Raw genomic sequence first — 22,412 nt, 5'->3', positions numbered from 1 at the left:
TTGCAGATGGGAACTGTGAGTACCCCACTTGGGGGAGGGTGCAGCGAAGGCTGCCAGGGACCCCGCGATCGCGCCTTAACACGGATTGGAGCAAGTGTGCGAGTGATCATGAGTGTGAGCGGGTGCGAGCGCTCGGCGGGGCTGACCGTCACGTTGGCGGGGCCGGCGGTGCCAGGCAGTCTTCTCCGCGTCCCCCTCCTCCCGCTCCGTGCCTCCCCTCCCAGCAGCTCCCCCTCCCCGCCCCGCCCGGCGCCGGCTCCCGGCCCCTACCGCGAGGCGCCTCTCCAGCCGGACCTCCGCCGCCCCCTCCGGCTGCCTTCCTATCCCGCCGCTCCAGATCGCCCCCCGCTCTCCCCCCCACCCAACCCTGCTGCCCGCTCCGACTACCGCGGAGAGCACCGGGGAGAGTCGTTTGGGGAGACCCGGAACCCGCGGTCGCCACCGCGGCGGCGGCCCGGGGCTGGAGGCGTCCGGGCGCCTCTTTCCTCCAGCCTCTGGGACCCAGCTGCTCGCGGTCACCTGGCCCTGCCTGGGCTTGAGAAACCCAATGCATACCCCAAAGAGGGTTTTTGTGTATGTGTGTGTTTTTAAAGGGTGGCTATGATGAGTGGGCCTTGGAGATGTGAGACGGGGTAAGTCTATCGTTTACTTTGCAAAAGAGGTTCGCGTGTGTGTGTCTGTGTGTGTGTGTGTGTGTGTGTGTGTGTGTGTGTGTGTGTGTGTGTGTGTGGTGGGATGGCTTTCTTTCCCTCTCCTCCCTCCCCTTCTTCCTCCGTTTTCCCTTCCTTCTCTTTGGGGCGGGGTGGGGGAGGGGGAGCCTCGCGTCCTGGAACTCCGGGTGCTTCTGCCTGGGCGGCCGCTTGAGCAGCTGTGCCCGGAGCCTCCGGTTCGGCCTGGGTGCTGGGCTCCAGTCCGAGTGGCTCCATGCTGCTTAATGCGGGGACGTACAGGGCGGTGATCCAGTATCTAAATTCTCTGGGAGAAAATGAATAATCCCCCCGCCCCCGCCCTCCAGAAAAAAAAAAAAAAATCTGAGAATCTGAGAATGTTCAGCGCACCCGCGAATTTCCATCGGAGGTGCGTTTCCCCGTCAGAATGTCAGCCTTCCCAGGCTCATTCAACTTTATTTTCTCAAATTTTTGGTCTCCTTCGCTAGCAAGGAGGAGGGGAAAGGGAGTGGGTTGAGAGGAAGCTCTTCGATCCTTGCTAACTAGAACTGAATTAAAGTTGTAAACGCTGGAGTTTAATACTGGCTGGACAGAATTTGCAATGGGCTTTCAGATGGGATGGGAGGTGAATGGGGGCGGGAAGCACAGGGACGGAGGGGGAGGGGACCCAACCTCGCTGAATGGATGTGCGGATTTGATCCAGCGGAGAACTGAAATTTCAAGGTAAACGTTTTGCTTTCACTGGGGATGTTTTTGCCGCTTTTAAGCCGGGAGACGTTTACCGTTGCGTTGGGAGGTCGGGGATACTTGCGAGGTTTATGCACTATGGTTCCGATTCGTCTCGACACGTCTGGGTGGCCACACGTGAATGATTCGCAGGCACCCTGGTACATGTGCGTGTGAATGCAGGGGTGTTTAATAACGCGGGCTGGAGTCGACTTGGGGATCAGGAGCAAGGTCTCCAGGCTTGAAACCGCTGTCTCGGAAACATCTTGGCTTTAGTTTGGAGTTGCAATTTGATATTAGACTTCGGTAGTGAGGCGAAGGCAAGGTTGACCAGAGAAAAGGCGTAGGTTCCTAGAGTCCAGCATTTCTATCAAATGTCCCCCACCCCATTAACCAACGCAGCGTGCACGCGCGCACACACACACTCACACACGCTCATTCCATTTATGTCCTTCCTTTAAGAGTGCTGCTGTTGATCAGAAGTAGGAAGTGGAAGGAAGCCTTCAAGGGGACAAAAAGAGAGCAAGAAGAAAGGGGGGGAGGGGGTCACATTGATTCCTGTGGGAGATGAAATTCGTATATTAAATAACTGACCTAAGTCACTTACAGTTCTCCCTCCCACCTTCTATTTTGCCTTTTAATCAACCCGGGCGTCCTTTCCCTGAGATTAAAAAAAGGAGAGAGGGGAGCGTTAACAATTAAATGTAATAAGCAACTCCAAAGATGGGGATGCTGTCGAGGTGGCAGTTCCGTGCAACCCTTGCTATTACCGTTGCAAATAGACGCGGAGCCCAAGGTAAGGGAGGCTTTGGCACTGATCCTTGGTTTACTGATTCCCAGTAAGCGGTAGGAACGTCCTTTTTAAACTCTAGGCATCAGGAGGTATTCAGAGATTGCAGATACCTTCGCTGAGTTCTTTGTAATCCGTCGTGCATAACTATTTCAGTGGCTTAAAGATGCGGTTTGGTAGCGTCGCTGACATGATCAATGAGAAGTGGTCGCAGGGCGCTCTCAGGGAAGCGCTGCTAAGTGGCACCGTGCATGCAATTAGGACGCTGATGTGCTTAATAGCGTGGTAGTGAAGTCCACCATCAAAGCAAATGCGTTCTCCTTTTTCTCCTTACTCAAAGCTCCGTAAGACAATTGGTGATCTAAGAGCTTCTTGGGGCTCCTTTGATGCATTATATTACGCCCTTTTTGCCTCTGAAAAGTATCCTTTGGGTTCCCACCGTGGCATTTCTAGCGATGGTTTAAAATACCCCAAGTGTCTTGGCTCCTTGCCTCTCTGTGAAAATAAGAGACCTTCATGGTGAACTGTTAACTGAAGAGGTTCTGAAAGAAAGAAAGGGGGGAGGGGGCTGGGTATAGGTGAGGTGGGGAACCTTGTAAAATGGTGCTTCTTTTTTCTTAAATTAGAACCATGAAACTGAACTGACAGCCATTTTATGTATATTTATGGATTGGTTTTGAAAAGGGGGGAGCAGAGAAAACTAAAATGGGACTTTATCTAACCTGCTCTTTTCTTGTAGAGAGCAGCATATTTGTGGTGTGCTCATTAAAAAAAAATGAAATCAACTTTTAAATCAAAATGTGTAATAGATTTTAATAAAATCTGGAGAATGTCAATGTTTCACTTGGGGGGTGTGTCATTTATATCTCTTCCTTTTGGGTTTTAGAGTAATAATATTAAGAGAGAGACTTTCTGACTGATCCCTTAAATTGTTGTCATATTCTGTTGTTTCCTTGTTTTCTCTCTCCCTTACAGGAGGTAAAATGTACACTTGCTGCCCCCCAGTAACTTTGGAACAGGACCTTCACAGAAAAATGCATAGCTGGATGCTGCAGACTCTAGCGTTTGCTGTAACATCTCTTGTCCTTTCGTGTGCAGAAACCATCGATTATTATGGGGAAATCTGTGACAATGCATGTCCTTGTGAGGAAAAGGACGGCATTTTAACTGTGAGCTGTGAAAACCGCGGGATCATCAGTCTCTCTGAAATTAGCCCTCCCCGTTTCCCAATCTACCACCTCTTGTTGTCCGGAAACCTTTTGAACCGTCTCTATCCCAATGAGTTTGTCAATTACACTGGGGCTTCAATTTTGCATCTGGGTAGCAATGTTATCCAGGACATTGAGACCGGGGCTTTCCATGGGCTACGGGGTTTGAGGAGATTGCATCTGAACAATAATAAACTGGAACTTCTGCGAGATGATACCTTCCTTGGCTTGGAGAACCTGGAGTACCTACAGGTCGATTACAATTACATCAGCGTCATTGAACCCAATGCTTTTGGGAAACTGCATTTGTTGCAGGTGCTTATCCTCAATGACAATCTTTTGTCCAGTTTACCCAACAATCTTTTCCGTTTTGTGCCCTTAACGCACTTGGACCTCCGGGGGAACCGGCTGAAACTTCTGCCCTACGTGGGGCTCTTACAGCACATGGATAAAGTTGTGGAGCTACAGCTGGAGGAAAACCCTTGGAATTGTTCTTGTGAGCTGATCTCTCTAAAGGATTGGTTGGACAGCATCTCCTACTCAGCCCTGGTGGGGGATGTGGTTTGTGAGACCCCCTTCCGCTTACACGGCAGGGACTTGGATGAAGTATCCAAGCAGGAACTGTGCCCAAGGAGACTTATTTCTGACTACGAGATGAGGCCGCAGACGCCTTTGAGCACCACGGGGTATTTACACACCACCCCGGCCTCAGTGAATTCTGTGGCCACTTCTTCCTCTGCTGTTTACAAACCCCCTTTGAAGACCCCTAAGGGGACCCGCCAACCCAACAAGCCCAGGGTGCGCCCCACCTCTCGGCAGCCCTCCAAGGACTTGGGCTACAGCAACTATGGCCCCAGCATCGCCTATCAGACCAAATCCCCGGTGCCTTTGGAGTGTCCCACCGCGTGCACTTGCAACCTGCAGATCTCTGATCTGGGCCTCAACGTAAACTGCCAGGAGCGAAAGATCGAGAGCATCGCTGAACTGCAGCCCAAGCCCTACAATCCCAAGAAAATGTATCTGACAGAGAACTACATCGCTGTCGTGCGCAGGACAGACTTCCTGGAGGCCACGGGGCTGGACCTCCTGCACCTGGGGAACAACCGCATCTCGATGATACAGGACCGCGCTTTCGGGGATCTCACCAACCTGAGGCGCCTGTACCTGAATGGCAATAGGATCGAGAGGCTAAGCCCGGAGTTATTCTATGGCCTGCAGAGCCTGCAGTATCTCTTCCTCCAGTACAATCTCATTCGCGAGATTCAGTCTGGAACTTTTGACCCGGTCCCAAACCTCCAGCTGCTATTCTTGAATAACAACCTCCTGCAGGCCATGCCCTCGGGCGTCTTCTCTGGCCTGACCCTCCTCAGGCTAAACCTGAGGAGTAACCACTTCACCTCCTTGCCAGTGAGTGGAGTTTTGGACCAGCTGAAGTCACTCATCCAAATCGACCTGCACGACAACCCTTGGGATTGTACCTGCGACATTGTGGGCATGAAGCTGTGGGTGGAGCAGCTCAAAGTGGGCGTCCTAGTGGACGAGGTGATCTGTAAGGCGCCCAAGAAATTCGCTGAGACAGACATGCGCGCCATTAAGTCGGAGCTGCTGTGCCCTGACTATTCAGATGTAGTGGTTTCCACGCCCACACCCTCCTCCATCCAGGTCCCTGCGAGGACCAGCGCAGTGACTCCTGCGGTCCGGTTGAACAGCACCGGGGCCCCCGCGGGCTTGGGCGCAGGCGGAGGGGCGTCGTCGGTGCCCTTGTCTGTGTTAATCCTCAGCCTCCTGCTGGTTTTCATCATGTCAGTCTTCGTGGCCGCTGGGCTCTTCGTGCTGGTCATGAAGCGCAGGAAGAAGAACCAGAGCGACCACACCAGCACCAACAACTCCGACGTGAGTTCCTTCAACATGCAGTACAGCGTGTACGGCGGCGGCGGCGGCGGCGCGGGCGGCCACCCACACGCGCACGTGCATCACCGCGGGCCCGCGCTGCCCAAGGTGAAGACGCCCGCGGGCCACGTGTATGAATACATCCCCCACCCACTGGGCCACATGTGCAAAAACCCCATCTACCGCTCCCGAGAGGGCAACTCAGTAGAGGATTACAAAGACCTGCACGAGCTCAAGGTCACCTACAGCAGCAACCATCACCTGCAGCAGCAGCAGCCGCCGCCGCCACCACCGCAGCAGCCACAGCAGCAGCCCCCGCCGCAGCTGCAGCTGCAGCCCGGGGAGGAGGAGAGGCGGGAAAGCCACCACTTGCGGAGCCCCGCCTACAGCGTCAGCACCATCGAGCCCCGGGAGGACCTGCTATCGCCGGTGCAGGACGCCGACCGCTTTTACAGGGGCATTTTAGAACCAGACAAACACTGCTCCACCACCCCCGGCGGCAATAGCCTCCCGGAATATCCCAAATTCCCGTGCAGCCCCGCTGCTTACACTTTCTCCCCCAACTATGACCTGAGACGCCCCCATCAGTATTTGCATCCGGGGGCAGGGGACAGCAGGCTACGGGAACCGGTGCTCTACAGCCCCCCGAGTGCTGTCTTTGTAGAACCCAACCGGAACGAATATCTGGAGTTAAAAGCAAAACTAAACGTTGAGCCGGACTACCTCGAAGTGCTGGAAAAACAGACCACATTTAGCCAGTTCTAAAAGCAAAGAAACTCCCTTGGAGCTTTTGCATTTAAAACAAACAAGCAAGCCGACACACACGGTGAACACATTTGATTAATTGTGTTGTTTCAACGTTTAGGGTGAAGTGCCTTGGCACGGGATTTCTCAGCTTCGGTGGAAGATACGAAAAGGGTGTGCAATTTCCTTTAAAATTTACACGTGGGAAACATTTGTGTAAACTAGGCACATCACTTTCTCTTCTTGCGTGTGGGGCAGGTGTGGAGAAGGGCTTTAAAGAGGGCAATTTGCTGCGCGGGTGATTTGTGAAAGGCCGCAGTCATTTTTGTAGTGGTTGGAAGTGCTAAGAATGGTGGATGATGGCAGAGCATAGATTCTACTCTTCCTCTTTTGCTTCCTCCCCTCCGCCCCCGCCCCAGCTCCGTTTCTCCCCTTTTAAGCCATGGGTGGGTCTAACTGGCTTTTGTGGAGAAATTAGCACACCCCAACTTTAATAGGAAATTTGTTCTCTTTTTCTCCCCACTCCTTCTCTCCTTCCCTCCCCTCCCTTCTCATTCCTTTTCTTTGTTTTTAAAGGATGTGTTTGTATGCATTCTGGACATTTGAATTTAAAAAAAGTATTGTGATCCTGTAAAGGATCACCATAGATGTGGACAAATCATTAAAATTACAGAGCTATATGATCCATAATTGATTAGTCAAAATAACTTATTGATGAAATATACAAATATTTTATTGTAGCACCTATTTTTATATGCACATTTAGCATTCCTCTTTCCTTCACTATTTAGCCTATGATTTTGCAGAGGTGTCGCACTGTATTAGGATCTGCATTTCTAAAACTGACGTGGTATCAGGAAGGCATTTTCAATCATTAAAAATGTGGAGAATTTAATGGCAAAATCTTTAAAAGCCAATGCAATCCACCCAATTGAATCTGTATTTTTTTAAGAAGAAAGATCTGATTGTATCCCAATGCATTAAAAAAAAAAAAAATAGGGCAATTAATTGGGCCATTCCAGTGAGAATTGCGTGAAAGTTTTGGGTTTTATTAGAAAAGATTTGAAAGTTATTTTTATTAGTGAACCAAAATGACATGTTGATTTGACTACTATTGTAGCCGATTTTCGATTGTTTAACCAAACCCAGTTGCATTTGTACAGATCCACGTGTACTGGCACCTCAGAAGACCAAATCATGGACTGTACAAGTCTCTATAGGATGTCTTTATCCCTGTGGGCAGCAAGCAATGATGATAATGACAAACAGGATCTCTGTAAGATGGGGCTACTGTTGTTACAGTCTCATATGTATCCCAGCACATGTAATTTTTTAAATAGTTTCTGAATAAACACTTGATAACTATGTCAAATATGACGGATGGAAGTAATGATTATTTAAGGTGCAAAATACTTACCTATGTGTGATTGATAGAATCTCCACCATTAACAATTTAGGAAGTAGTTCCTAAACTTTATTCCTAATACAAAATGTTTTTCCCCTAATTAGCAAAATTTTAAAGTATACATATATATATAACATATATTACATATATATGTAATGTATGCCTTTGTTGGTTCAGGAAGTATGGTTTTCTAAATGTGTCACTTAATGTGTTTATTATATTTTCAATTATGTAACTGTTTCCTTACTGAAGTATTCATCTGCTACGTGGTGCATGGTAAGTAATATATTGCATATTCACTTTTCTCTTAATATAATGTACTTGTCATATCAGTATTATTTATTCAGTCTACAGTTGTCCATAGTTTTCATATTTTTAACTTGTGTAAAAACTACCTTCAACAATTATGATGGATTCCTTATCTAAAGTTGATCAGTATTCTAAATGCTCAAAATGTTGGTGGATATGACCTCATCATCTTTGAATAAGGTTTTCTAGTGAGTTTAGATTATAATTTAAGGATAAGAAATGTTTCAATTATGTGCCTCATTGCTATAGGTAGATCTCCCAATAATCTCACCTGGAATTTGTACAATATCAAGGGCCGTTCATGAACTTTGTGTTTAAAGAACAATTTCCATGGCATTCTGCCACAAAGAGGCAGCATTCACCCATGAGAAAATTGACAGTAACTACTTGAATTCAGATTGAACAGGTGGTACCAGTTTCCCCGAGGATTAAAAAAAAATTGTAATGCTACATTGACCAAGTACAGTAAGCTATTCATATTCTTTGCAACATTTTCCTTTCTAAATGTTTTTCAAAGGGGAAAGGAATAAGCTCAATAATGCCATGGTATTATCATGAAGAAAAGTGCATTGCTTGCTCTTCATCTACCTCCTGTATATTAGATCCAGGATTAGAAAAGAAACAAAATTAGCATTTGACTTCACAATTGAGATTGTTGTTCACAGTAGCAGGCAGTTATTTTTTTAATGTCAATATCACTTCCTCAACCTTATATATAGGTATGACAGTTTTATAAATTATAAAATATAAATGTAAAGTGGAATCCTCCATGTAACTTACTTTTATTTCTTAATTGATGCATAAAACAAAAAGATAAGAATTACATAAAATTAATGATAGTTCTGGACAATATAACTAACTTTCAAAGAAAGTTCAGTGATGTATTTTTCAAAGATTTGCAAAATTTTATTGTAAAACCAGCATCATTTTACATATTTTTGTCACATATACTCCCTTTAGGTAGTTCATTTCTATCTTTACCCTTCCTAAGATGTCCAATATCTTATTTTAGTCTCGAAAATAACATTTATAGATCGATTTTTAAAAGTTACCCTTAATTTGTATATTTTTCCACTGTATTAAGAAGATAAAAGTAAATTCATCCTTTCATAAATGTGAAAAAATTTTCCTTATCTCAGAATCATGAAACTGCACAGAATTAAAAAATGAATTTTTTTTCTCCTACCAATGGCTTCCTGCCAATACACTAACTTACACATCAGAATATAGGTGGTATAGTGTTGAATGTTTGATTTCGGTTGATTTAAGTTGTTCACTGAGTAGATAATTAGACTGAGCATATCAGTAGTATATGACTTGAGTAAGAAACCCTGCAAATTATCTTCACAGAATTTTGGGGAACAAAATCTGTAATGTTTCAGGCATCAGTTAAATTTTGGATGCAAACTAAGCTTACTCTTTGTGTTTGTTTGATTTAATATGTTGCATAAATCTCATATATTTCCAGGTAGATATTACAAAATATTATTTCAATGTCTATGTGATTATGACATAAATACTTAAATTATATAAGAGAAAATAAACATATTCCAAGAAAATGTAGATAATTTGTATGCTAATATAAAAAAATCATTTACAGCTAAAGTATTGATTGAAGTTATAAGTTAAACTTCATAGATAGCCGACTATCTTTGAAGTTTAGCATAGATAGCCGACTTGGAACATGTCTTCTGTTCAGTCAAGATTATCACCTTTACACATGAAAAGTGGAAAATTTTGAAAAATTTCCTGGGAACTTATGTCTGTTCCTCACCACTGTTTCCTCAATACTAGTAAGAAAATCAAACTAGTTTATAATGAAAACATCCACATGTACTGTGAAAAAAGTTACAATTTAAGAATTTAATCCAAGATCGCAGTTTCTGGCCTTACGTATTAATTACATGTGTTAATACCTTGTTTTGTTGGCAAAATATTCAAATAATATTTATTATTTTCTTTTTGCATTCTATTATTTCTTGTTTCCTTGCATCTCCTCCTTCCCTCCTTCCTTCTTTTTATCTTTTTTCTTCATTATTTTTCAATAAGGCAAAGGAAAGAGTGAAAATAGTTTAGTCCTAGTTTGAAATGCCAAAAGCTGGCTATCTAATTTCAAGAGTTCCATCAATGGTTCCCAAAGTCACACGACTCCAGATTAATGATAGTACAGCAGATCACAAATATTCTGTCAATTCATTTGGAAATGTGCTCTTCTTGTACTTTTCAGACGGCTCCAAATTAAGGTATTTGCAGGCATGCAAGATACCTGGAATGACTACTTTTAAGAATAAATTTTACACTCAGATAAAGGAACTAGAAACATCAAAGCAACATAAATAATAGAACCAGGCACAGTTAATTAATTAATTTTCAAAGAGAATAAAATGTTGCAAAAGTATGAACTGTTACTATATTAACAGTTTTATTTATGCATAAGTTTCACAAACCTTTGAGATTCTCCACTATTGCAAATAAATACGTGAGAATAAAATTAAAGTAGTTGGATAGACATTAGTCATGTGCTTAAAAATAATTATCTAACATCTATATCCTCATAAACTTTATATCCATTGATATAATAACTGTACATTATAATTATTAATTTCAATTCAATGTAATGCCTTTCTATAACCATATGTATTTCCACGAATATATGTAGCATGTATATGACATACAAAATTAGATGGATCATCAAGGAGTTATTACATACACATTTTCCCCAAGTTTTTTATATTTTAGTATTTTCAAGGATTTCAGATTATACCTTTTATTTTAATGTTTTAGGAATGTTAGTTTGGGGACAGAAAATTTGATGCAGTAAAATTTTTGAATGTGACAATAATGCAGTACTTTTTATTTCTTCCTCTGGTTTTAGTAGACCATGGCTTACTAGACACGGGTCAAATACTTCTCATGTTAATTGTACTAGTATTATAAAAACTGTGCTAGTATTAAAAGAACAAGATTTAAATCCAAGTTTGAGATATTTAGACTATTTCCTAAAAAAACTTCTGAAGATTAAATTAGAAATATTTTATAGAAAGTTGATGTAATACAAATATAAAATAATTTGATTTTTAGAGACCAAAACAAAAGATCAAAACAAAACATTATGATATATTGCACAACAATGCTAAGTATGTCAGATACATTTTTATTAGATATTAGGAAAGTCATTTTATAAAAGAAAGTAATAGTCAAGTAATAGTCACAGAGATATGTTGAACGGAAGTCTTCCACTGAGGTTTTTTTTTTGGCATCTTTATTGGTAATCATGAAGAAATATTGTATATTATATTATAAAATAAGCATATATATACTTTAAAATTCATGTATCTAAAAGTGGAAGTTATGAACCATTGTTTTGAAGGATGTTTTTCATTTTTGTTGTTGATTTTAATTTTAATTTAACATATGCACAGATGACATTGTGGGTTTATTTTGAAGACTCATTTATACCTGGTCCACATTAAACAAGCTTATTTGCAATTTGTATATTTAAAGAATTATTTCAAGACATTACCATACAAGTTCAATTCTTTCTTGATTATAATACTTCAATATTGAATCATATTTATATTCATATATATTTATGCAAGTAGCAAAATTCTGTGGGTTTTGGTGTTCTGGATTGTACATGTTTTATACTTTTACTCACAAATTAATTTTTACCACTAGTGATCATTTCTAGCATTCTTAACTACCACACTTTTCAAAAATCTTGTGTACTTCATTAAAAACAATACATAATAATGGATATTGAAACCAAAATTTCTGCATATTTTCAATTTAGTACCTGCCTATTGAAATAAAATCTGAAGCATGTCAGTAACCCCAGGTTAATTGATTAGCAAATTTCTTTTAGGATACTATAATACTCTGACTAGCATGTTTCATACATGAGAAGTTTATCAGCATCATGCAGACTAGTTTTAATACTAAATATAAAAATTGATATATAAAAATGAAAACTTGACCAATAAATTTATCTCACCTGTAATAATATATTTACATAAATTATCCACAAAAATTCTGCTTTTTAACTTTATAAATATAGAATATTTTTTGCTATATTAACATCCAAAGTCAAAAGGGTGTATCACTCTGAAAATTCTAATAGTGAAAGAATTATAGCTATCAAATTCATTTAAATCCTCTGTTTTAATATCTACTTTAAATCTTCACTTCAAAATACACAGTTAATGGTATATATTTTTCTTTATATAGCTGAAATCTGCCCTTGCTAAAGTTTTCTAAGATATACATTACATATAATAGGGTTTCTTCACAGTTTTCTTTTCGTTTAGCATTTAGGTATCAGATATTAAAATATGAAGTTATGAACCATCACTAGTTAAGTTGTAATTATGTTTCTTCAAACGATATACCTCAAATCTATAATCATCCCCAAATTTTTAAAGCTAGTGACCATGAGCACATATATGGGTGCATCCAAATGAGAATATTGAGATCCAGAAATCAGTCATTTTAGAGAATATTCAAAATCATTCACCAGACTGTCATTTAAACACATTCAATCAGTATAATGATATATGCGTTACCTAGTTATAATGAAAGATTCCTAATTCTTAGATGAAAACGTAGTGTTTCACTGGAAATCGTTTTTTGAAAGTTAAAAGATAATTATTGAGTATCCAGATTATAAATTTTAAATATCCTCTCCAAGATTATATATATATACATATACATATATATACACATATATATACACACACACATATATATATATACGTATATATATATATACACACACACACACAGAAAATTAAAGAGGGTCTTTCTATAAAAGTAAGCATTTTAGGAAATTACTAATTTCATATGGCTTTCACTATGCTTGACTTTTAATTTAACAACTAATTTCATCTCTTTTAGGATTTTTTTCCCCAGAGAAGGTATTTTTTTGTATAGCATGCACTTGAGTCATCTGTTGTCCCATTATGGTTTTGGCCTAGTCTCTTCATTTAGAAACTCTGTGCCCCAGGTCAGACATTTAGAAAATGATCTCTATCATTGCCTTTAATTCTCACAACTGAATCATTCTACCACTGTCCCCAACCTCCCTGTTTTTTGAAAGAAAAAAAAAGAAGGTGATACATCTCTTTATTTTGCCAACAAGTTAATTTTAAGAATATCCTAAGTCAAATTCATGATATCCCCCACATTATTAAAATAAAAATATGACAACTCCATTTCTAACATGGCAATCAAAAACTATGTGAGCAGGACTTAATGTGAATAACGGGATGGGGATTTTAAATTGTCACTATGAATTTGTCATTCATTAGTAATTTTAAATACACAACATCTAAAACATAAAGGTGACAATTTCTTTTTTAGTATATTTTAAATTACACACTTTTGTTGACAGGGTAGGTCATATAGCTTACAAAATGCCACTATTGCATGCTTACAAACATTACGAGTCTTGGTTGCCAACTGGTGACTCACGTGGTAACTCCTGAAAAATTAGTTTTATTTGATCAGATCAGCTTTATTTCCTTAAAAACATTTTTTTGAATTCAGATGATTTTAGGCTAGATTAATAGCTTCTGTATTTCCATATTGTTTTAACCTAGAAACTTCAAATACTTTTATATTACTAGCTAGACCATAAATGTATTTTAACTTTCAACCATGATTAAATGAAATTTGTTCCTCTAATATTAAAATGTGTCTATCATAATCATGGATTTTTAGGTATTGTTCTTGGGGAGCTCAGAGTTTATCAAAGCTTTATATGTGATATATGAGGTAGCAAATTCTATGTAGGTTTATGTTAAGGAAATAAAACTTAAATATAAGAAACATAAGAATCAATAATTTTACATGAAAATGGGGGGCTGGTTTGGTGTATATTAATATTGTATTTGAAATATAAATATATGTGTTAAAGTTAACCATTTACAGTGACTTGGAGTCTCCCAGAGATGAAATTACTCCTGTTTAGGTGATTTTGTAAAATGCACTGTCTCTCACAGCCCCTGGACATCAAAAGGGAAGTGGCAGCAGTAACTTAAGAGGTATGTGAATACAGAAGGGAAATTATAATTGCAGCATACACCAGAAGCTTTTCCTAAACTGTTCAGCTGCTCATATACTTGACAAGAGTGTAAATGGCCAATTCGTTGGAAATATGTGAAACATCAACTATCATGAGAATCACTTTTAGGATGACAGGTATAACTTGGAAAATCTGACCCAACAGAATTAGGACCAAAAGATTTTTAAATGGGAGAAGACAGAATGGCCATTTTTTTCAATGTCTTTGAACAAAAATATATTCTTCTACCCATTATTTTACAAACAACCATGATAGGTTGTTTGTAAATAAATATATACCTACAGGAAGTAAAAGATAATGTAATGAAATTGTCAAACTCTCCAAATATGTTTCTTTCCTTTTAAGATGTTTTTCCTTGAGACAAAAAACTGACATGCTATCTAAAATAATTTTGGATTTTATTTCCTCTATCATTTTTATAACAAAATGTTACTTAGCTTTATATATTGGTATATATATGTTTCTAGATAAATACATAATTAGTTGGATTTTTTTCCACTGTCGATTTGGTTTAGTCATCATCTTAGCTTTTTGCCTCACTGAAAGTATAGGTTGTGCCTCAAATGAGGAAATAAAATTTGCAAAGTATTTGCTGTTATTTTTATCAAATGATAGCCAATGGCTAAAAGTCAAAATGGTGATTCTGTTAATCTGAATTATGTTTCTTTGTCCAGCACAGATTGATGGTTTGTCTTTGGCAACTTTCTTTGTATCTCTGCTTTAATTTCAATTTGTAAAAATGAATCCAATGAACTTGATTTATGAACAACTGAAATAAATTTAGATTTTAAGTTCTATCTACTAGGTGTATGGCAACTATGACTCTAAAATCTGCAAACGATAATTATTACTGTCATTTACATTATGCACCTATGAAAGGGATGATTCTATCTTTTAGAGAAAACATCTTTATCTTACTGTGTATGTGTCTAATATTTGTAAAATAATTAGTTCAAAACATATTATTTAATTTCTCCATTAATTTTTATTTTGCAAAATGAAATAATTGCTTGTAGATAATTAATGGCAACTTTAAAAGTATGACGCCTTTGAAAAAGAAAGAACTTACTAGTTTAGTTTTATTTACTTTCTTACATATTTTTACCTTTTGAAGTCACATTGAGCTTTCAGTGCATTTAACAAGATACATCATCAGTATTTCTCAAAAAATTGAGCTACCTTTCTAAATTAGATAATTTTTTATTTGCTTATTTTATTTGCTTTTAGCAGATTTTGAAGTTATGTGTGAGGTAATTTCCATTGTTTCAGTTTCAATTCAAACCATACTGAGCATACTTACAATAACTAAAGATCGTTGGTCTTTTTTTGCAGAATTAATTGGAAAAGGTACAATAAATTTGCAATACATCATTCACCATTTTAATATTCTAAATGTAGCAACTGCTCTTATACCTAATGATTAATAATATAAGTTGTTCTAATTTCCTTTTATCTGCTGTAGCATAAATTTGACTGTTAATCCAATAATAAAAGTATTTTTTAACATTTTCAAATATCATTACTACTGCTATTTACTAGTCTCAGTGACAATCTGAGCTCCTCCTCAGATGCTTAGAGGAATCTTTACACAGGGTTACAAACAGAGAATTCTAAAGATTAAAATTTAAAATGGTAGTAATGACAAGTCCACTATAAACATAATAAATAAATCATTACCTTCTCAGTTAATGAACAGAAACTTCATTACATTAAAACTATTATCTTGGAAGATATTAGAAGTGCAGCAAGCTGGTACTCACACCTTATAAAATGGTCTTAGTGAAAATCATCATACAACATTTGCATTGTTCTTTATAAATATTATTTCTATTGCATGCAAGATAATTAATCCAGAATTATTTGGACCACGAATTTTTCTTTCTAATTAATTGGTCAAATACAATGTAAATAAAATAGGAAATGCTTCATTTAGTATTTACTATATAAATATAGTAAAAACAAACAAACAGATAGTGGGATAATGGTTGTATCTATCACCATATTCTAGAATTGTGCCTGGTATTCAGTAAGCACCTAATGGATTAACCAATATGTACTTATAGATGTCTGCAGACCAAGGTGAATTTAATTAATATCATAAACTTCTTGAGTGCTCCATCTTAACGCCATTTATCTTGACATAAACTGCAAAGATGGCTCAAATGTGGATAAGGATATCAGGTGAGTGTTTAGTACTTTGGCATGAAAATTTTTGGAAAAACTTTGGGATGCTACTAGTGATATTTAAATATATTTATACTAAACACAGAAAACATTTTCCAAATGGCTCCCTTTTCGTCTATGTTTGTTTTAATTAAGTTCAGACAGTTAAGAAAAAAATGGAAATAGAACTAGAGAACTTCGGCATATAACTCATTTTCCTGTCTTTAATTACAATTATTTATTTTGCTTTGATAGTACAATTGGTTACATTTTTCAAAAATAATAAGGAAAGTAATTGTTGCTGTTCTGCACTAACATTACTGTTTTAAAGTTCAGGGTATGCCTTAATGGAGATGCTGGTGAAATTTTCAGGCATTTTCAATGAATATGCTCCCGGTTTTTTGTTTTTTTTTTTTTTTTTTAAGTCTGGTGAGGTGTTTATTTAGAAAGTTTTTCTGGGCACTATGTACTTTGCCCTGGGAGTAGAAAATCAGTTCATCTTTTTAATGAGAATGTTACCTCGAGGGAAAAAGTAATCCAGAAGGAATAATATATTCCTCAGGACAATCGCCTGCACAGGGACACATTTTTCTCTGGGGCTGACTGCATGTATATTTCAGAGGAAGAGTTTTAATATTTTAGGGTATCATTGCATTTTGTGAAAAGGCACCCTGACTAAAGGATACAGTATTTTTTGAATATATATTAACATATTTTTCTAAGCTTTTTATACATCAATTATAATTTAGGAAATGTTATTTTCTGTGAAAATTTTAGCTGTATTCATATTTGAGGCAAAATAAAATAATTTTAACTTTCAATTTGCATGTTTTGTTAAACATAACATCAGAAAACAGGAGGTATAAGTAAAGAGGTATTTGAGTTACACTTGTGAACACCAAACAGCACAATTTTAGAAGTCTTTTAGCTATTTTGATAGCAACATATATATTCTTCATTCTTTCTATCCAAACTTTAATCTTGAGTACTTAGATGATGAAGTATTTACTTACTGTCATCACTTTGAATACTTTGGAGAATGTATAAATTGAGATTGTGAAGCAGTTTGACTTTGCAGTCACATCTTTTAATTCCTTAACATGTTTAAGATTCACAAATTTCAAAGTCTGTTTTCACTTCTTTTGCCCATTAAAAATATTGGAATACTACTAAAAAATCTTTGTACTTTAAATACCTATTTTTTTTCTTTTACAAAGTCTTGCAATAATTTTCCTTCCAAAATAAGAATAAATTTCATATTGAATATATAATGTTAATACATTAAGATACATTGATATTGTGTTTGCATTATAAAATGTATGCTCACAGAACTACAACTATAGTAAATAGTTTTGTTTCATGAGATATTAATATTATCAAAACATTTCAATAGCAATCTGATGATAAATATAAAATATAGATTACATTTTAAGAATACCACACTTATGTGGAATAATGAAGAATAAATATTAAGAATCTTTTCAAAGTAACTAATATAATCAAAATGAAAATTAGATTTTTTGTATTTAGGAAAGATCTTTTTTTCTGTTATTTTCTCTAATTTCTTAATACAAAATCAGTTTTATGTTTATTCATTTAAAATTAACTTGAATTTCTGTTTATTATTTTTAAACAAAATCATTATTTGTTGTGTAAAATAAAAAATAATAGGTTAATTTATAAACTAACTAAATGTAGCTATTTCATTGAGCATTTAAATACATTTAAACTAAAATCAATCAAAAACAAGTCATTTAAACAATGAATTTTCTAAATTAGAACTGCAAAACCAATTATAATGTTGGGTACTAAAGATGTGTTATAATATGCTGATTCATAGTAAATACTTTTAAAAAGAAAAGTACATAGCTTTTTTCCTAAAATTTGAATCTCTTTTTAATACATGAAACATGAATTTATGAATCGTGCTAACATGAGAACATCAGTTTGCGTGTCTTTTTACGTGGGAATGTGGATATTCATGTCCATGAGTACTCACATTTATAGTTGAAATTACATTTTTGTTTGTTAAATTGAAAAATAGATGACATAACATCTAGACAACTGTGTGAAAAATATACGCTCTGCATATTGATAACATATTACATCATAACATATTATATCCTATTATAAATAGTTTTGTAAAGTGACTTGGAAAAATACAATCCTGTGTGTATTTTCAGAAATTTAAATTATATTTGTTAAAATTAACTAATATGTACATCTTTAATGAAAAGTTTATATGGCTGAATTTCTATTTGGAATGTCTTAAAGTAAAATCACAACAAAATTTTGTTATTATATATAGTATGAATAATACTAGAGGAACATTACTTCCAGTGCCAGAGAAAGAAGAAAAATGTTAGTTTAAAGAAGTAGTTTTCATTTATAAATAATCAGAAAAACAACATTTATGTGGGTTTTTCACATGATAACCAATAGTAGTATGAATTGTCATACTCTTACATGCATACTCTGGACCACGGCTATGAAAAATTTGTTACCATCACAATAGGAGCAGCGATGTTTGGTTTAATTTTGCTCTCTATTATATGTACTACAAATAAAGATTCCTTTCAATTTGGAAATCTTTCTATAAAACAAGAAATTTCCCGTGCAGATGAAATGGGGTTACAGTGAAGCAAAGGAAACTAAGATTGTAGGTATTACCAAACTAAGACAATTTATAAAATTATCTATATCTATGGCTATATCTATATCTATATATATATACACACATATACATATATATTTTCGAGACAGAGTCTTGCTCTGTCATCCAGGCTGGAGTGCAGTGGCGCAATTTCTCCTCACCACAGCCTCCGCCTCCCAAGTTCAAGCGATTCTCCTGCCTCAGCCTCCCAAGTAGCTGGGATTACAGGTGGCCACCACCATGCCCAGCTAATTTTTGTATTTTTAGTAGAGACAGGGTTTCACCATGTTGGCCAGGCTGGTCTAGAACTCCTGACTTCAGGTGATCCACCTGCCTCGGCCTCCCAAAGCTCTGGGATTACAGGCGTGAGCCACTGTGCTCAGCCAAAATAATAAATGTTAAGTTAGCTTTAAGGAGTTCCGAACTTAGTATCTGTCATGTAGTACATAAATAAATATGATAATCTTCTAGGAATTTAGGATAAATAATTTTAAACAAATTCTTAATCTCACTACACTATGTAATCTGCCTCAACTTTGCTGTTAGACTTGTATAATGAAATATGAGAAGTACTGGACAAAATTCCATTTGATCTCATTTTCTTGAAATGAGTTAAGTTATTGTTGTTGTCATATTTTTCTTTTAGAAGTCATTCTGTAATAAAACTCTTTGTAGTTCTTATCGTCTGGAACTGTTACACTGGACCTATGGGTGCTATCAAGAAAATCTCTATTAAAAAATGAAAGTCATTTCTTTTACCAAATATTTATTCAGTCATAAAAAATATATATCCTTATATTTTGGCTGGGTATCCTTATTGATTTGTAGCTGAAATGCTGGAATGAGATTCTGTATTAACCAGGATTGGGGGCTTGGAGTCTCACATTTTCCTCATTAAATTTTTATTTATTCTGGATACGGAATTTTGGTACAAACGTTCCTATATAGTGATTATTCAGATGAGCCATATTAACATATTTATATTATTGTTGGACTACATTTCATGATATATGATTATAGTGTCAATTACTATAATTATATGTGATTCAGGAATGTGAAAATACTTATCTCTGTATCTAGATTGTCCTATTCCTTTCATGCACTATATGTAACATAGCATGTTTATTTGATAACTCTTGTATTGCAACAAGCCAGAAGGGGTTGGAAACTAAAGTAAATAGAGTAAATACTCACTTAAGTTATTTAAAGGTTCTTGGAAACTGCGACTTTAAGCAAAAAATTTATGAGGAAAGCAGTTTTGCCATAGGTTAATGATGTAAACAAGAGTTAAATTCCTAGGGCATATTTCTGGTCACTAAAACATCACCAAATTTCTAAATAAAGAGCAAAACACTTCTAATACCAAACATTGAAATATATGTGAGCTATATATATAGATTTAAGAATGATTAATAAAGTCAAGTAAAATTATTTTTTACCCAATTATTTCAGTTCAGGGTCTCCAGTGGCTGCAGACTATCCCAGAAGCTCAGGGTGCAAGGCAAGAAGTAACCCTGGGACCAGGCACTGTGGCTCTCGCCTGTAATCTCAGCACTTTGGGAGGCTGAGGCTGGTGAATCACTTGAGGTCAGGGGTTCCAAACCAGCCTGGCCAATATGATGAAACCTCATCTCCACTAAAAATACAAAAATTAGTTGGGTGTAGTGGTATACGCCTATAATCCCAGCTACTCGGGAGGCTGAAGCTTGAACTTCGGAGGCAGAGGTGATCATGCAGTGAGCTGAGATCATGATACTGCACTCCAGCCTGGGTGACAGAGTGAGATTCTGTCTCCACAAAAAAAAAAAAAAAAAAAAAAAAAAAAAAAAAAGACCAACCGTGGGCAGGACATCATTCCATTGTAGGGTGCACTCACACACACCCACACTCACTCAGTCTGGGACAATGTAGACGCTCTGATGAACCTGACATGCACATCTTTGGGATACAAGAGGAAACTGGAGTACTTAGAGAAAACCCATGAGAACATAGGAAGAATGTGCAAACTCCACACAGATAGTGGTTCCTGCAGGGTTTTTGTGTTTGTTGATTATTTGTTTTTCCCTCATCAAGTCTGTAATGAAACGATGTTGAATGATAAAACATTATTTGAGGAATTGTTGTACAAGGATTTTGGCATTTGTCTGTATATGGAAATCAAAGATATTTTAAACTGATTATAAATCTTTGTACATGTTGACAATATTCAATTCAGTTAAAGCTTCATCGCGGTACATTGTAATCTCTCTTCAAATGGTTACATTACTTTGAGTTCTGAAAATTTGTTATATTTACATTGTTCTAATTGTTCATAACTAGGAATTCACTGACTCTGCTTTAATGTATGCTAGGAAAACTGAAGTAGATAAACCATACTTCCCTTTTCAAAATCTCCTTCTCTCTTTTGGATTTAATTTTAACTTGAGGTTTTTACTTACAGAAATTACACTCATGTTGCTGCAAATGTATTCTAGAAAGTTGTTAATTTGTTCATGACATTCTGCTTGATGAAGTAATATTATGATGAAGGTGCATAAGAGAACAAAAAAGATTTCAAGGCTATACCTCTAGCTACAGAACCACAGGATATGTGACAGCAATGATATTAGGGGATGCCCAGCTGGAAACCCAATTCAGCACCAGAGACAGAAATACTGTATTTTGACTCATTCATTTTATGTGAAAGGCAAAGCCTGTCAATCAAGTAGAAAATGTAGGCCTCTAAGACAATAACTCACCTGACTTTTTGTGGTTTATATTTTTCATCTTGGTTAAAAAGTATTCATTGATAGGCAATTTAATCAAAACATTAAAGAAGACATAAGATAGCCACCAAATCTAATTATTTCCAACTACTGGATATCAGAGCTTTAAAAAATTGTTTTTAACTGCATTTGCTTCATTTTTCATATGGGATATTAATAGAGAAATAGAGTGCATTTCTGACAGTTGCATTTTCTCATATGTGTGGCTATGTTTATTCTGATATTAGTGAATAGTTTTAAAAACCAGCATAGAAAATATACACAGTTTTTTGGCATTGATTGGCTGATACAATATTTATGTATGTAGGAGCTTGGGCAAAAATGTATTTTGGCATCCGCTGTTCAGTTTTAAGTCATTTATTGGTACACAAATCTTTTATTTCTACTTCAATAAATATAATTAAATTTTGTGAAAGCTGTGTTCTAATGAACAAGTAATTCTTTATTTAAAATATTCCTTTTAATTCTAATTTAAATAGTTTCTTTAGTAAAAATATAGCTCTTCAATAATAATATTATAATATGTTTCTCTTCTAAATTAAACAGATTTCATACTCAATTTTTAAAAATGTGATCAAAACCATGGAATTGATTTTAGTCTTCTGATTGGGATTTTTAAAAAGAAAACTCAAATTTTGGCATTAAATGTATTTTCTATAAGATAATATAACCACATATGATAAAATGATTAAGTACTCTGATAGTGTCAATATTTCAATACCATTAGTATCTTTAACATATGTTAAAACACTCCAGTACATAACTAATAAAGAGGAATTCACATGACCAGCAATTTTAAACTGGTGCGGTAAACTTATCTTTTGTGTCTGCGAACATAAGAGAACTGAAGAAGCAAGATGCAAACAACGTCTCCTTTGTTCAGCATGTTTTTTATGTTATAATCCATTCATTCATGTTGTGTTATACAATTTTGCAGGGAGGGTTTTATCAATTTGCATATTTTTATTTCATATTTGTAAGCAATCATGAGCATTTTTCTTATAAATTG

At 36.6% G+C, this 22,412-nt stretch overlaps 1 protein-coding gene across 3 annotated transcripts; it reads left to right on the top strand.

The window, feature by feature from the left end:
- Window positions 1-421: 421 nt before the first annotated feature.
- SLITRK5 (SLIT and NTRK like family member 5) lies at window positions 422-7,398 on the top strand. 3 transcript variants are annotated; one of them, XM_023225878.1, is made up of 2 exons: window positions 422-632; window positions 3,160-7,398. In XM_023225878.1, the coding sequence occupies exon 2, from the start codon at window positions 3,168-3,170 to the stop codon at window positions 6,045-6,047; it is 2,880 nt and encodes a 959-aa protein (XP_023081646.1). In that variant the 5' UTR covers window positions 422-632; window positions 3,160-3,167; the 3' UTR covers window positions 6,048-7,398. The 3 variants fall into 3 exon arrangements, with proteins under 3 accessions (XP_023081646.1, XP_023081648.1, XP_023081647.1); XM_023225880.1 differs by lacking the exon at window positions 422-632 and adding an exon at window positions 1,063-1,391 and having other exon boundaries at window positions 3,986-6,089; XM_023225879.1 differs by lacking the exon at window positions 422-632 and adding an exon at window positions 2,180-2,190 and having other exon boundaries at window positions 3,160-7,394.
- Window positions 7,399-22,412: the final 15,014 nt, after the last annotated feature.

This window comes from Piliocolobus tephrosceles, chromosome X (assembly GCF_002776525.5).
Source record: "Piliocolobus tephrosceles isolate RC106 chromosome X, ASM277652v3, whole genome shotgun sequence".
Classification (NCBI taxonomy): domain Eukaryota; kingdom Metazoa; phylum Chordata; class Mammalia; order Primates; family Cercopithecidae; genus Piliocolobus; species Piliocolobus tephrosceles.
Note: the sequence above shows the minus strand (reverse complement) of the source record. Positions and strands in the feature narration are given on the sequence as shown.

Coding starts and splice junctions, on each gene's coding strand:
- SLITRK5 (XM_023225878.1), top strand. CDS start 3,168: ATGTACACTTGCTGCCCCCCAGTAACTTTGGAACAGGACCTTCACAGA.